Below are 16,133 nucleotides of genomic sequence, written 5' to 3' on the forward strand. Positions count from 1 at the left end.
CGATTTCCTGACAACCGGGGAAAAGCTTTTCTCTTGCAGCATTAATACATTCAGAGTTTCAGGGAAGAATCTCATCTGGTGATGCCGCAGAGATGCAGAGTTTAACATAGAGATAGATTGTTGGGGTCAGGGCTTCTTGGAAAAAGTTTGCCTCCTATTTGTGTCTGAAAACAAACACATAGTCCGTGTTAATACTCTGTCGCAATCCTTCTTCGCGTGACAGAGTCGTACATTGAACGCAGCACTAACGAGAGTAAAGTTTCTCAGGGAAGCATCCCGCTTTCATGGTTGCCAGCTTGTTTAATTACGGCACTGAAGAAGCGGATGAGTGTTGAATGGGGGATGAGCGGAGCGCAGAAGACGTGGAAGGAGGGGAGGAATCCCGCTCTGACAGGCCTCTTCAGATTACTCACCTGTCCAAGACAGAAGACGCACCTGTCACAGCGCACTTAATCACCGTCCCGCCAGGGCCGCAGCCGAGAAACCGCACCAGCGCCACGAAAATTAAAATGAACTTTCTCGCCACACAGTCACAAAGGGGAAAAAATTATAACATTAAAAAAAAAGCGAAACGCTGTCACTCCCCCTTCCCTCATTAATATTCCGAGGTTAAGAGCTTTTCAGCGAAACGTAATTAATTGAGGCTGAGCTGACAGTAAACAAGCAATTTCAAATTAAAGCGAAATGACAGGACCGTCATTTGTAAAATGTGAGCAGATTTTGGCGACAGATAAATGAAGGAAAATGTTAAGGAGGAAAAAAAAGTGATGAAGATATTAATCTTCACCTGTCTGTGTCAGCGTGCCACTCATGTCGACGATGCTGCTCTCGATCCTCTGCAGATGCTTCTTGTCCTCTTTGCTGCCCATAATGAGGGGAAGGATGTATTTCTGCAATTAAAAACATGACACGCTATTAGAATGCTTCGCAGGAAGTGGGGTGGGAGAAAAAAAAAACAAACCAGAGGAAACGCGTGAGGGTACGCCTGGCCGCACACGCCTGGAACAGGACGCGTGTCCTCCAATTTGGGCTAAACGTGACCTCACAGGAAACAGACACAAATATCAGACAGAAAAAAAAAAAGAAGCGAGTGAAATAGTCAGAGCAGTAAAGGAGTGTGTTTACCTGATGTCATAGGGTACGAATGGTTATTATTATATTGTATATAGTGCTGAACTATGTTTTAAAAGAGTCCAAGTAGTCTTTTTCGCCTCCTCCTTCTCCTACTTCTACTCCCTCTGGAAAATCCTGTGGTTTGCTCACTTCATCCTCAACGATTTGACTCAATAGCTGACAAGCAGGCCAAGAATTAAGCAACGGGGCGTGACTTTGGGTTCAACTTCATTAAGCCTTTTTGCCCACAGCCTGGCTGCTCCATTCCAACATGTCACCTTGTGAGCACAATTGCTTGTCAGAGTTAAGCCTTGTTCAACAACACGTTCATACACAGAGGATGAGCTTGAGGGTCGGAGGGCTAACACATCCCTGGGCTCTCTGACTCGTTTAAGACGTACTGTATAAGTAAGGTTCATTTTTTCCCCCCTTCTCTCCCATGCAAACAGTGTTCTGTGGGAAAAGAAGAACAGGAACTGAAACAGGAGGTCCTGTGGTGAGCTACAAGCACGTCAGGCCTTTTGTCTGCTGGAGAGGAACAGTTGGTCCGGCCAGGTTTTTCACAGCGGCCTGAGCGTTGTTGACACTGGCAAAAGTAATAAACACTTTTAAGTTGAAAAAGATTAAATGGCTGTCAGCGCTGGGGTAATTAATAAGAGGGCTGCTGCGAGTGGTGTTTACACCGTGCTCTATAGCATAAATAAAGGATGGGCCGAGCATGGGGCATATGGTGGCACTGGCACACCGCTACTGTGATATGACAGCAGTGTGAGCACTCACACCAGGGAATACCACCTAACCATGTCTACACACACACACACACACACACACACACACACACACACACACACACACACACACACACACACACCACAATGGAGAGACTATGATGGCTGAAAAAACAGGCTGATAAGAAAAGAGGAGAATTATCGAAAATAAAAGAAGGAAAGGCTCGAGAAAATAATTTTCCACGCATTTTAAAACCAAAATAAATAAAAACATTTTGTCTAAGATTTGACGATTTTGTCTTTACAAATTAAATTTTGTCTAAGATTTGCAGTGATGAAAGCAAAAGTTTGCATCCCTTCCTAAAGGAAAGAAGGAAACTGCGAATCAAATTTATCCTCAAGCAAATTTCTATTTAGCGGTTAAATAAAAATAATTAAATGAAAATAAAACAAAATAAAATAAACATAAAACAAAATCTTATTTTTTGTGTAATGCCCCGAACTGTTCAGTTCTGAAAGATCTAAAAACTGTTCAGAGGATTCCAAGAGATTTGTGGCTGTTAGAACAGAACAGTGAGGAAATATAGAACTTTTATGCATTTAAGAGCAAGCGAGGGGGAGAGGGGGGTGGAGGGGAGGGGATGGGGAGAAAGAGAGAGGGAGAGAGGGAGAGAGAGAGGAGGGAGAGAGGGGTGTAGGTAGTCGGGATTGTGGCGATTGCTATTTCTTATTTCTTTTTTCTCTCTCTCTCCCTCTCTTTTTTTCTCTTTCTGTTTTTCTCTTTCTTCTTTCTTTTTTCTTTCTCTTCTCTTTTTTCTATTCTCTTTTATGTCTTGTTTCTGTTTATTTCTTTGCTTGCCTTTTTTTTCGCTTTTGTTCTCTCGTTTTTTTTGTTTTCTTTTTGCGTTTTTCTTTCTGGTGTCCCCCTCTCTTTTTCTTTTTTTCCTCTTTCTTCCTTTTTTTCCTCGTTGGCTTCTCCTTTTTTTTTCTTCTTTTTTTCTCTCTCTCTCCCTCTCTCCTCTCCCTCCCCTCTCTCTCTCCCTCTCTCTCTCTCTTCTCTCTCTCTACTCTCTCTCTCTCTCTCTCCCTCTCCTCTCTTTCTCTCCTTCTCCTCTCTCTCCCTCTCTCTCTCCTTCCCTCTCTCTCTCCTTCCCTCTCTCTCTCTCTCTCTCTCTTCAGGCTTTGAAAACATTTTTTAACCACTGACGCTCTAACACAATCTGATAATTGTGTTATTCCCAGAAACACATCTGGTGGACAGACAATACAGGTGTTGTTATAATTAAAGTACTCATTCTGATTGTCCAGAGGGTATGCAAACTTTTGCACGCGACCATTGATCGCTGGTTAGATAGATCGATAAATAGATATATAGACAGTCAGTAGTGGAAATACAGAACAATGCAGGTTACAAACCATGTATTAAAACCACAAAGCTATACAGTACAACCATCTCAGCTTAACAAACAAACAGAAGAAATAAAGACAAATAAAATTAAACACTTTTTTAAAACTTGTACGACGCAATGTCGTACACAAGACGCAGACCTGACGTAGATCTCGTGACGTTTCACGACATTCAAATTATGACATTATTCAGTTTAAAAACTTTTTTTTACTATTTTATTAAAAAATTGCTAGTATGAGTGTAGTAGAAATAAACCACATTTAGGGGCTTTTAACACCTGGTCACTTCATGAGTTTTCTGTGATCAGATATCTATCCGATGGTAAAAAGACCAGGTCTAAATGCCCTCTGAAACGCTCAAACCCCTTCAGGAGGAGGTCTGGGACACATTTCAGATGAAACTGGACAGGTGTAAATGCATGTGGTTGTTCAAGCCACATACGTCAGCGCTATACTCCTCCCAAACGGAAGTACGTCACTCGCAGGTGACTCACAAGTCGTGAATCGCGCCAGAAACAAATATGCAGTGCTGCTCCGATCTTTCACCCAGGTGTCTCGTTGGGTCATAAAATGCAGCAAATGCTGTTTTTTCTAGCAACCGCATACACCAAAGTGTGTTCCATTTCAATTACCCCGGAAATGAGGTAAAATATATTTGCATATTGGGCGGGACTAGAAAGATCGGATCGATATCCGATTCGCCGAGACGCGTTTATGTGGCCTAATGTAAATGCAACAGTTTTAACAAATCAGATATCTATCAGATCAGAGAAAAGACATGAAGTGACCAGGTGTAAAAAGGCCCTTAGAGCATGCTGTGATAGGAAAAGAATCATCTCCATATAGTTAGTGTAACGGTAACTATGTTGTTTTATTCCAGCGATTATTTTCCTGTCATGTTTTATTCCTTCATCGACATTCGCACACGGAGATTTTAACAGATCGGTTTCTTACTGTTAAAAATGAACATACTGGAGGGAGAATTTGGAGTTTGTGTATAAAATTCATCAGTGTATAAATGCAGGATTACATTTATGCAGGATTACATACCGTTCGTGCTATTCGCTGCACCGAGTGGCTGTATATTTACACAAAGTTAAACTTTTCACGACTTTTTCATGTCACCGACACACACACACACACACACACACACACACACACACACACACACACACACACACACACACACACACACACACACACACATGAATTGATCTCAGGTGGCTTTGTCGGTACGAGTCACTTCAAGGGTGAAGTAGGTAGGATGATGTGTACAATGTGTACAAAAGGGTTTGTTGGCTGTTCAGTGAAATAAGAACAGCATCCTGAGTAGAAGTACAGTGGAAATCTGGGAATTCCATAAACAAAAAACACAGACCTTCAGTGTCATGTGGAAAAAATGTCGCTGTGCAGTTCTTCCCAAACTATTAATAATGTCAGTCGTGTAGCTGGAGAGAGGTTTTATAGAGCGGTGTGTGCTGAAAGCAGCAGAGGGGTCGAAGTGAAGTGGTTGTTTTGAAGGCACGCACACACACACACACACTCGCGCACACACACTCACTCACACACACACACAAACACACACACACACACACTCGCGCACACACACACACACACACACACTCACACACTTACTCATACACACACAGACACAAACACACACACTCGCGCACACACACTCACTCACACACACACTCACACACACACTCTCACACACACACACACACACACACACACACACACACACACACACACACACACACCAGAGCAGGGCAAAAATCACATACGCTCATCCTGAACATGACATCATGTGAGTACCCCAACCTTGTGCTGCTGGGTGCACACAACCAGAACTCACTGATTCCCCGGCTATAAAAGGGAGTAATGGAGTCCACATGCCCTGTAACCGATGTGGGATTCCGAGTTCTGACTAACAGTGTCTCCCCCTTAGCGTTCAAATCAAAGGACATGCACTGGCACTGGGTTTTTCCACAAGGGAAAAGTGAAATGTAAAATTAAAAAAAAGTGCTGTAGGTCAGCTCATGCTCATGCATGACGCAAAGCAGACAGGGTGATGCACACGCAAGCGTCTCTCCAAGCTGGTAAACTAACCACAAATGGGAACCTCGTCCGAGATCCTTGGAACTTGAAAAGAAATGTACAGAAAAAAAAAGCCAGGATCTGTAGATCAACTGGAATAGATTTTTTTTACCCCACTTTTTTAAATCCTGGGGGGGTTTCAGGTCATGTAGGAACTTACGCGGTACAGGTGATGAAAGCCAAAGGCCATTCCTGCCATGATGATGGCCAGGGCACCATAGTCTCTCCATCTGTAACCAGGGGGACCTGCAAGAGACACAAACACAGCAGACATTGACAAGAGCTGCTGATATTATACACACACACCAGCGCTGCTGCTCCATGGACTTCTGAAACAAAACAGGAAGAAGAACAAAAAAACAACTCGGGGTAAAAATAAGAGGAAATTAAATGAAAGCAGCGGCACTATTAGATAAAAGCATGTATAGCAAAGACAGTAGTTCTGGCTGAAAGACAAATTTGTATTAATGCCACTCGTTCTAATCTGTTACCGCTTTTATTCTAACAGCTCGTCGAAAGGACACTGGAACAGGGTTGATGTTCTTTAAAGAGACGTTCATTTAGAACTGATGGAAGGAGACTCCAGTGTCAGCTGCTAGTCAGAGGAAAAGCCCTAAATTTTAAGCTTCTTCGGGACGGACGGATCGGCTGTTTTTGTATTTTTCTTTTTTAATTATAAACGAGAGGCGAACAAGTTTGAGAGGTTTTTCTCTCTTTCAGCAAATAAAAAAATTGGAAAAAAGTTTCTGCTGGCTTAGAATAGAAGAGGAGTTTAAAAAAAAAATTCAAGACATGCTGTTATAGGAAAATATTCAACTTTGTAATGGTAACACACCACACACACCACCTTGACATGCTTTATTCCTAACATGACTAAGACAAAAAAGGTTACTACTCCTGAGTCTCGGTGAAACAAAGTGATATTCTCTGTGTGAATAAGCACGGTGGAAAGCCATCCCTGCTGGCCGCATTAAAGCGATAGAGCAGCTACGAGATGCATCATAATGAAAATGCAGCTAAATAGTACAGGAAGAGTTTTCGTTTTTCTTCTAAACCTCTGTACAGTAGCCGTACGGTGAAGCATGCTCTGACTGCTTTGAGGAAAAGGTCGCCACATCAATGACTCCCACGCAGTTATTCTCAGAAACACGCACATCCAACTGATAAAAATATCAGTTTCTGGTATGCTCGGTTTTTAAACACACACATACTCACGATACGCATCACACGTACAGGAGAGAAAGAGACACACTATTACTCAGACTGCAGTGTGGGGATTCCACATTTTACAACTTGAAAAAATGAACAATCGAAGGAGTTTCTGAGAAATACACCAAAACAAAGTGAAGAGCAGACTTTAGCCAATAGCAGCTATTTCCATGCACGGCGACGCAGCCTTGTGCGATCTGACCTGTGAATAGGTTAAAAAAAAATGATCATGCAAATAAGCGTAGACCTAGGAGAAAAGTAATTAAGGCACGTCTGGCTGTGGCAGGTCAACATGTCAGATACAAAATGCTCCATTTTGTAACATACTGAGCCTGGGGAACAGGTGTGTTGCTGTAATTTGTCTGAATCTGCTCCAGTGAATACAAATAAACAAAGCCTCTAATAGACATGCAGACAAATCTGCTTTTTTTTCTCTCCCCCATCTCTGTTTTATAAGGATAGGTCTTTGGAAAAACAGGTGGCTACGCATGAATGAGCAGATGACTATAACTTTTGATGGCATCTTGCGTGATTTGACATGCAAAAAATACCCCAACTGCCATTCCCCAGACTGGTCTAAGGGTGCTTTCAGGTGATGTTTGATGCCCACGGGCATGTCAACAACATTCCCGTCAAAGCTTACTTTTACTCCGACTCATTACGCATTCCTCAAATAACTAGAAACACAACTAGGCATCCTGTCAGTTTCACAGTTAACACCTAGCGTACAGGATTCCTTCAGCGCTTATACTGTAGGATGCGGGTACCGAAGTCCACGCTGACTTCCGTCTGTTCCTGAGCACTTTCTCTTTCTCCATCCCACAAAGCTGCTTTTCATTTGGTCACTTAAGGTGTGAGCCTGAGCCCCATTCCCCCTTCTTTTTTCCAATCTCCTCTCAAATTTATTGGGTTCAGGGAAGACACTACTGTCCTTCTGCGGCTGAAAATAGGGATCAGAGTATTCATTACTTGGACAGAGATGGATGTGTGTCTCCGTGCATCGTCCCCATAACAAGGACATCAAAGAGAAGTAGTCCTCCTCTTTTCAGCCTGACCCCCCGCACAAGACTCCCTGCTCTCACCTCATTATGCACTTCTCTTATAGCCGTTTTGATATAAAACCCTCCGTTAGAGGCGGCCTGGAGCCTAACTGCACGGCCATCCCATCAGCGGAGCTTTCATTACAAAACATGAGATGCCGGGGAGTCAAGGACAGTGTGGCAATAAATGAGGGTGGAATACATCTGGAATCATTGTCATATAGGTTAAGCATTAGGCGGACTTCATTCCGCATTGGTAAATCAGTGGTCGTCTCGACGCTCATAACCCCCCGTGAGGTAATAAAGATACAGGTCGAAGCAGGCCCTTTTCCCTGCCTTTTCCAAACCCATTGCTGTGCGCAAGAGATTGCCGTGATGGACTGAGCATCGTGTCAAACGGCCCACACCGTCTTCGTGCATACGGGAATTAATTACAGATCTACGCAAATAGGAGGTCATGTACTGTCACAAAGTAACCTCGAACAGAACGACGGGATTCATGGGCTGCAGCACGGCCGCTGCGACAACTAAATTTACTGCTAGTCTTAGAGGATAACATGCTGTTACCATGTTATACGCTAATAAGCAGCTCGTACTAGGCATGACGGCTGCACACGTCCCTACATCATCAGTAGTTTTTGTCTATTTATTCTTTCATTTACAGCCAAATTGATTACAGACCATTTTCCTTGTGATTCTTGTCACAACTTGTGTCATAAAAAGCATTTTGTTCGATTTGTGTATGATATGACAAATAAAATTTAGATTTTTCTTTAGACAGTAAATAAAAAGAAGAAGAACAGAAATAGCAAACTTTCTGAAGAACAAAAGCTGAAAACAATCGAAAACACTGACGGTATAGTAATAAATACATGTGGTAGCCTATGTAGTGGTTAAGGTGTTGGAGTCAATCCAAGGTCCACCAAGCTGCCACTGTTGGGCCCCTGAGCAAGGCCCTTAACTCTCAATTGCTCAGCTGTATAAAAAAATTTGATAATGTAAGTCGCTCTGGATAAGGGCGTCTGCCAAATGCTGTAAATGTAAATGTAAATAAATGTTACACCGTGTCATTAATGACAAAAATAGAGTCAAGGGTGTAAGGAAAATAGCAGAGGAAGGATGTTTTGTTAAGTTAGAGATGTGTTTGAACAGGTTTGCACTGATCCCTAATAACACTGTATTCAAACCAATGCCGATGTCTTTTGACTTTTCTTTCATTTATAGTCACTCGTTCCTCACGTTATTAATTCTTTGTAGTAATCCATTATATTCTGACCAAAACAGCACGTACTGTATACTGTATATAGCAGGACATCAGCATCCTGTACCATACTGAATAAACGTGCAACTGTTGATTTGCTCCATAAAAAAGCTGCTGTTTATCTCCGAATTTGTTTTTTGTTGTGTTTTTTTTTTAACTCGATGACCGGTGAGGTTACTCTGACCACATCAAAGCGCAGATCACACCCAACCCAAACAGTCTGGTAGGTCCGTGCCATTTGTGCCATTTTATTTTTCAACCTGCACAAACAAACCAGCCTGCTTTGTTTCTCAAAGCAATAACAAATCCTAAAAAAACCCACACAGTTTTAATGTGTGAGTATTTTCCTTGCAGTGTATTTTCATTTCATCAAAGATAGTTTGTAATTCAAAACGTTTTAATTTCATCCAAGCGCAGACGTTCTGGTCTGCGACGTTGCCTTGTTGACATAATATTTTAAAAACATTACCTCAGCACACATTTTCATCAGATGACTGAATGCAAATTAGGAAAGTCTCCCAAATCTCACTTCTGCTATTTCTAATCTAATTATGGGGTCAAACTTTTTTCTTTTTTTTTTTTACTATCTATAACACTTATGAATTAAAATTAATTTTATTTTGTACTTTTGATTCTTGCCTAAACGGATCCACCGTAACGATGCTAAAAAAAATCAGTCGGTCTACAGATATCTAAAATCTTAATGCTAAAAAAATGAAGATTTGTGTGACATAATTTAATCAAATTGTTGGTTTAGTCTAATCTGTTCGGCTTGAAATTGGATACCGGCTGTCAAAATAAATTCAGTAATGCTTCGCACTTGCAGATAGAAATTATTATTTTTTTTTTTAACTTTTCTGCCTTTTCCACCTGACCCCAACAATCATCAATCATTGTGGGCAAGTCATGGCCTAATGGTTAGAGAGTCTGACTCGTAATCCTAAGATTGTGGGTTCGAGTCTCGGGCCGGCCACAACTGAGGTGCCCTTTGAGCAAGGCACCTAACCCTAACCCCCAACTGCTCCCCGGGCGCCGCAGCATAAATGGCTGCCTACTGCTCCGGGTGTGTGTTCACTGCTGTGTGTGTGTTCACTGCTGTGTGTGTGCACTTTGGATGGGTTAAATGCAGAGAAGGAATTCTGAGTATGGGTCACCGTACTTAGCCGTGTCACGTCACTTCACTTTCACTTTCATCCTTTAAAGTGCTATATCTTAATATACACACACACAAAAAAGAAACATGGTCCTGTTCAGGAAATCTGTCATCACGTGAAATGTCTTTACACAATTCTTCTAGACCAGAAACATCATGTCAGTAATCTAGATAATATCTTCATACCTACTCCAGACTTGGCAACAGTATACTGTACATCCCTGTCTTACTGAAATCTGGCTCAGACATCGTGATTTTATATCCAAGATCTTTTATTTGACTTGATCAAAAACCAAGCCATGGACAATGACTGACAATCATTGGATAATGAGTCTAACACAGGAGTTTCATGAAGAATTCTCAGCTGTAGCATACAATCACTCCAGAAAATTTCTGAGTGACGGTAATCTATAAGATTGTACGAGAAAAGACAGTCCTGGGAGGTCTGGAAATACAGATAAAAAAAAAATAGGAGGTGCATTATTTATTTATTTTTTCATCTGGACTTAACAAGGAAGTGAAGTGATCCTTAGTACCTGCCTGGTCAATGTCATGTCTGTTTAATTTTATTTATATAGGGACAATGGACATTGTTTGTGAAGCAGCTTTACAGAAATATAAAAATTTAAATGATAAAGTTAAAATTTTACATTTATATTTATCCCTTATGAGCAAGCCAGAGACAATGATGGCAAGAAAAAACTCCCTGAGACAATATGAGGAAGAAACTTGCCTAAAAAAAAAACAACAACAAAAAAACCCACCTCATCTGGGTGACAAAATTAGGCTACCAGATTTTTTATTTATTTATTTATTTTAATTTATTTTATTTTGATGGAAAACAATGAACTGGAGTGATGTATTTGAGAGGAATTTGTCAGCAGTGACATTTCTACCTCTCAGGTTTTTCCAGAGGGCTTCCAAGGTCATAGTTGCTGGTGGGTTAATATTTAAATAAAATATTCAAATTAAAAAAAAAAAAAAGATGTTATGAATACATGGAGTACTAAATAAAAACATCTACGGAACTTTCGTACATACATCTCTAGTCTGAATAATACTGGTACTTTGACACTCACTGTAGGCTGCAGGAACAAGTGGTGGGCTGTGGACCATGTGAGGAGATCCTGATGGACTCAGAGCCAGTGCTTCCTCAACACTGCCAGAGCGTTGGATGGCCAACTCCACCTCGTCATCGGTCAAACCTGGGCGCAAAGAGTGATCAAAAGTAGAATGAGTTACACAGTAATGAACAACCACACTCTGGCGCCATCTTAAAACAACACCGAGTAGCACACCGAGAAACATGATATCAATTAGCCATCATTACAAACCACGATTAGATGTAACCTGCCTTCAACCACCAGCGTTGATTTAAATTTGGCGAACTGCACTGAAGCTATAAGGAATAATCACGGGCACCAGCTCTAGAGGGTTAACGCTGTTCTGACTGGCACGGCACAGATCTTCTCCATTATGGGCAGTCCAGGCAGTGAGATAGACCTCGTCCATTTGCAGCTGCTTTATTTCCCCAGGTGGAGCTCTTCGAAACCCCAGACAGATAAAATGCATTATTTTAATTCCTTCATTGTAATGTAAATGTATTACATAATTTTGCAAATGCCAATATAATCAAATCTTCAGATCTTTTTTTAATGATTTTAGTCATGATTAAATTGCATTGAGGTCTCTGATGGAAAATGACAGGGGAGGGGGGAGAAAAAAAAATCTAATTTTAACGTTCCCTTTTGTGGAAAAAACTGGAGGTTTATTTCCAACACCTTATGCAGTAACTGGTCTTTGTCTTGCCTTTATTAAACAATTTGAAGTAAACAAAGACCCAAAACTGCATTTACCAACGTGGTGTGGGGGAAAAAAAGAGAACAGGCCTTTAGAGGCTCTCCATTTATACTGCTGGAGTTGAGCTTTGGACATTTAATGAACACATAAAAGTGGTGAAAACATTATGGGCTCCCTTCACAACTGGCACATAAAAACAAATTGTGCCCATTTAAAGCTGACGATTTAAAGAGAATACAGCTTTTATCAAAATGTGAAGTTAAACAAATCAGATTTATACATGTGCTGTATACCACCACACCTACTCCCTGTGTGACCTTTGTTTGTCCATAGCAGTGTTATCTGTTGTTGGTGTTTAGCGCTCTCTCTCTCTCTCTCTCTCTCTCTCTCTCTCTCTCTCTCTCTGAGACGTCCCGCTGCATTTCACCACTCTGCTCCACACATTTTCATACGACTCGGACTGCCAGGGGACCAAAAGGCTGAGTTTTTTCCTCCAAATGGAGCCACAGTTAAACAGCAGACAGCAAGCTGTTATTTTTTTTGTGCTGTAATACATATATCATAAATGTGTCAAATGCCAGTGACACATGTGATTAAACAGTACAGTAAGAGTTAAGAGCTTGGCAGAGAACAGAGACTCTGCCTGTTCAGCCCTGTCTACTGTCAGCTGGGTATGAAAACCCAGACCGTGTGCTTGGAGACGAAACGCTGTAAACGAGAGCATATGGGGGAAAAAAAAAGTCCAATAACAGAAAGCTGGAGAAAATCAGAGTGTTTTCAATTCATGTTTGTTCGACAGTGTGAGTACACGAGTAAGGAGCAAACGTAAATCGATGCTAAACGTGTTAATCATTAAGTCGGAACATTTACCGATCTTAAATGTAAAGTGCTATAGAAAAAAAAATAAAGAAATAAAAATCACCCACAGTGTGTTGTGTGAAGTTTTATCCAAGAACAGCATCTTCCAAAGTGTTTAGTTCCTGTTATTGCGAAGAAAATTTCCAACACTAACATTTTTTATTAATTATTTTTTTTGACCAGTCGTGTTACATAATATAATGTAAGAGTTATAAACCTGGACATCTTCACCGGTCTCTCATTTTTCCCCTCAACTCACATCTTCGAGTTAGTGACTTAATCAAGGATCTTGAAGAAACATTAAATGAACACCATCTGAACATCTGAATGAAGAAGTCACAAGTGTTGTGATGTAATAAACGTTTTAAAATGAATTTTTGGCAAAGTCAAAAATGATGTTAGTGAAACTTGATACTTTTAGTATTTAATCACAGGGCCACTGTAAGCAAAATATAATTAAATAATTCAGATAACATAGTAGTAAGTTCCCGGAGATAAACAACCTTCTTTTTTTTTAGGTGTACTTTTTTTCTTTACTGTTGTGATGTAATCAAGTGTTGTACTGTAAACCTAGAAATTACTTAAAGTCCCATCGTAAAAGAGGGTCTGTTTTTTTGGAATGGGTTTTTGGTTAAACGCCTGAAATAAATCCTGTGGTTAACAAACACAAGCTCAAGATATTTTCACATTTTATGCTCCAACATAACACACATCAGTAATATCCCACTCGCGATTTCTGACGTCTATGAAATAGACGGTTGCCACCAAGTGGCTAAATGGGATTGTGGAGGTTGTCGGCAACATTACGTCGTCACGCCGAACAGGAAAACTCGTTTGCTAGAGTCTCGTTTTATTTGTATTTAGCTTTCAAAATTCATAAAAGTCGTGTTCTTTGTTGTGAAGATTATCTTAAACAAAACATGTAAGGATCATAAACTTTTGTTGGTCAGAAAGCTAATTTTCTGCAATAATCCAAAAGCCAGTGGAACGATCATATTGGCTTTTTATCGATATAAGCAGGTGATGATCACTTCCTGGTTGGCCTACAAAAATATGACCTTCCTGCAGCACTCTATGCTGACTTGATCATCTCAAACCAGCCTGAAAATCTACACCGAGAGAATTGAGTGCATTTAGTCTACGAGCATGAAAGGAGAACAACATTTACTTAAGTGTAACCACTAGACACGTCTTCTAGTAATAAAATAGAAGAAAATGGTTTCTGGGCCTAATTTTCTAAAAGGGAAAAAGTGTGTGTGTGTGTGTATTGCTGTGGACTCATTCCCCCCTGCCAGAGGAAGTGTTTAAGTGAGTAAAATTTATAACTCCACCATTTTCATTAAAATGACCATTTACTCACTTTTATCACTCGTGCAGAAATCTGCAGGTTAAGGTCAAAGGCACGAGGAGATTAGTTTAAAATGCGCCGAACGCGTGCTGAGGCACGGGAGGGGGAGGCGGAAGGCTGGGTTGGTTTAGTCTCACAGACTAAAATGGCCATGAAAATTGTTGAATAATTGAAGGCAAATATTGGCCATCCTGTCTTGTGTGGTGGTGCAAGTGGCAGGAAGTGGCTGCAGCCATGTGCTGAGCTGGTGCAGTCAGTCTGCGCTGTCCAATAAGCAATAATGTGTCCCTGGGCTCAGCATTTATCTGAGCGCTGTAGACTGCACGGTGGCAGACTATTGAATGAGGCAGAAAGACACCCCTCACTCCACACACACACACACACACACACACACACACACACACACACACACACACACACACACACACACACATATATACACACTGCCTGATCAAAATCACCTCCTGCAGACCAGCCAGGAAGAAACTTGGCCTCCTGAGAAGTTTCTCTACTCACCTTGGCATGTATAAGGGGCTCAGTTTCATTTCCAAAGAATCACGATAAACAAACACGCGCATATCCGTCACGTCATTTGTATTCTTAAATAGCACCTGGAGTGAAAATACAAAAGGCTTCATGTTCTCAAAATGAGATGCAGGCAAATTCATTAACATGTTCGCTTTTTCTTGTCGAATTAAGCCCAGTCAGCTTGTTTGCTTGCCTGTGATGTCATTATTGCAAAGAAAATGGGACGACAAATAAAAAGGCCTTTGAGATCCTATTTGAAAAGAAAGACAACAAGGTGAGGGCTGGTGGTGTGTGTGTGTGTGTGGGGGGGGGTTTACATATAAAAGAGAAGGGATGCGAAAAGATAGAAAAAAAAAAAAATTTATTACAGCTCCCAAAACACATACAACGACCTCCTGGACCCTTTTATTTCAAATCGACCCACTGGGAGATGACTTTTTTTAAGCCATATATTACATCTAATGATGACACCATAAAAAAAAAGAACAATAATGGAAAGCTATTCTGTATTTCATTATACTGTATTATTTGGTGCACCTGATACACACAGAGCCTGTTTATGAGTCACCGTATTAGCACATGCTCAGCTGAAGCATTTGCTTTGACCTTGCCATTCTCATTGGGGCATGAAATTACGGTGGTGGCACCTCAATATTACAGCTATAAATACTGTAAACTGCATATCTGGGCTACGTTTTCTATTGTCTTTCAACATAAACCTGATTGGTATTTATTTAAAGGAAAACCCATTGCTCGTCCGATTATTTACAGCTCTATTTTCTGGACTCTGCTTTTCAGGCTGTTTTGCCTCTTTATTTATTTATTTGTTTATCATCATTTGTAGTGCTAGTAGAATTCTTTTTTTTTTTTTAAGTGATGGCGCGATAATTCTGCTGCTTTTGACTTTACAGGTTAAGTACAAGCTCGACTCGCCAATTACAAAACTGCTTACTAAAATATTTGGCTGGATAAAAACGAAGTGTTATATTAGCCTATGAAGCCTGCGGGAAGATGCCCTTGAGTGAATATTACTCGCATTTTTAAATATGATCCCCCCCCCCACTACAAGCCGTTATGTGTTTTTTCCTACATGTGCTTGTTTACATGACTAGTCTTATTTACAGATCTTCTCACCAACTGCTGATGACAAAATAGGACAGAGAACCCGGACTAGGTGGCGCCGTGGAGTAATTTATAACAGCATCAATCGCCTCCATCCCCACCACCGGCCCAAATACGTCCAAGAGGCGAGGGGCATCGCCACACCAAAACAACATCTTATTAATATCTAGGATGACGAACCACATCATCGTGGCCTAATGGTTAGAGAGTCTGACTCGTAATCCTAAGGTTGTGGGTTCGAGTCTCGGGCCGGCCACGACTGAGGTGCCCTTGAGCAAGGCACCGAACCCCCCGACAGCTCCCTGGGCGCCGCAGCATAAATGGCTACCCACTGCTCCGGGTGTGTGTTCACGGTGTGTCTGCACTTTGGATGGGTCAAATGCAGAGAACGAATTCTGAGTATGGGTCACCATACTTAGCCGTATGTCATGTCATGTCACATCCATCCCTGTGTAGCATGAGCAGT

General features: G+C 41.1%; 1 protein-coding gene across 2 annotated transcripts in view; it reads right to left on the reverse strand.

Annotated features, from left to right (window-relative positions):
- Window positions 1–16,133, reverse strand: part of pex14 (peroxisomal biogenesis factor 14) — an 82,919-nt gene that overhangs the window by 22,927 nt on the left and 43,859 nt on the right. For both annotated transcript variants that reach the window (XM_027170362.2, XM_027170361.2), the window contains exons 4-6: window positions 11,091–11,216; window positions 5,509–5,594; window positions 788–890 (exon numbers count right to left, since the gene is read on the reverse strand). In XM_027170362.2, coding sequence (XP_027026163.2) covers window positions 788–890; window positions 5,509–5,594; window positions 11,091–11,216 — 315 coding nt within the window. The remainder of the gene's footprint in view (window positions 1–787; window positions 891–5,508; window positions 5,595–11,090; window positions 11,217–16,133) is intronic.

This window comes from Tachysurus fulvidraco, chromosome 23, assembly GCF_022655615.1.
Source record: "Tachysurus fulvidraco isolate hzauxx_2018 chromosome 23, HZAU_PFXX_2.0, whole genome shotgun sequence".
NCBI classification, from domain to species: Eukaryota; Metazoa; Chordata; class Actinopteri; order Siluriformes; family Bagridae; genus Tachysurus; species Tachysurus fulvidraco.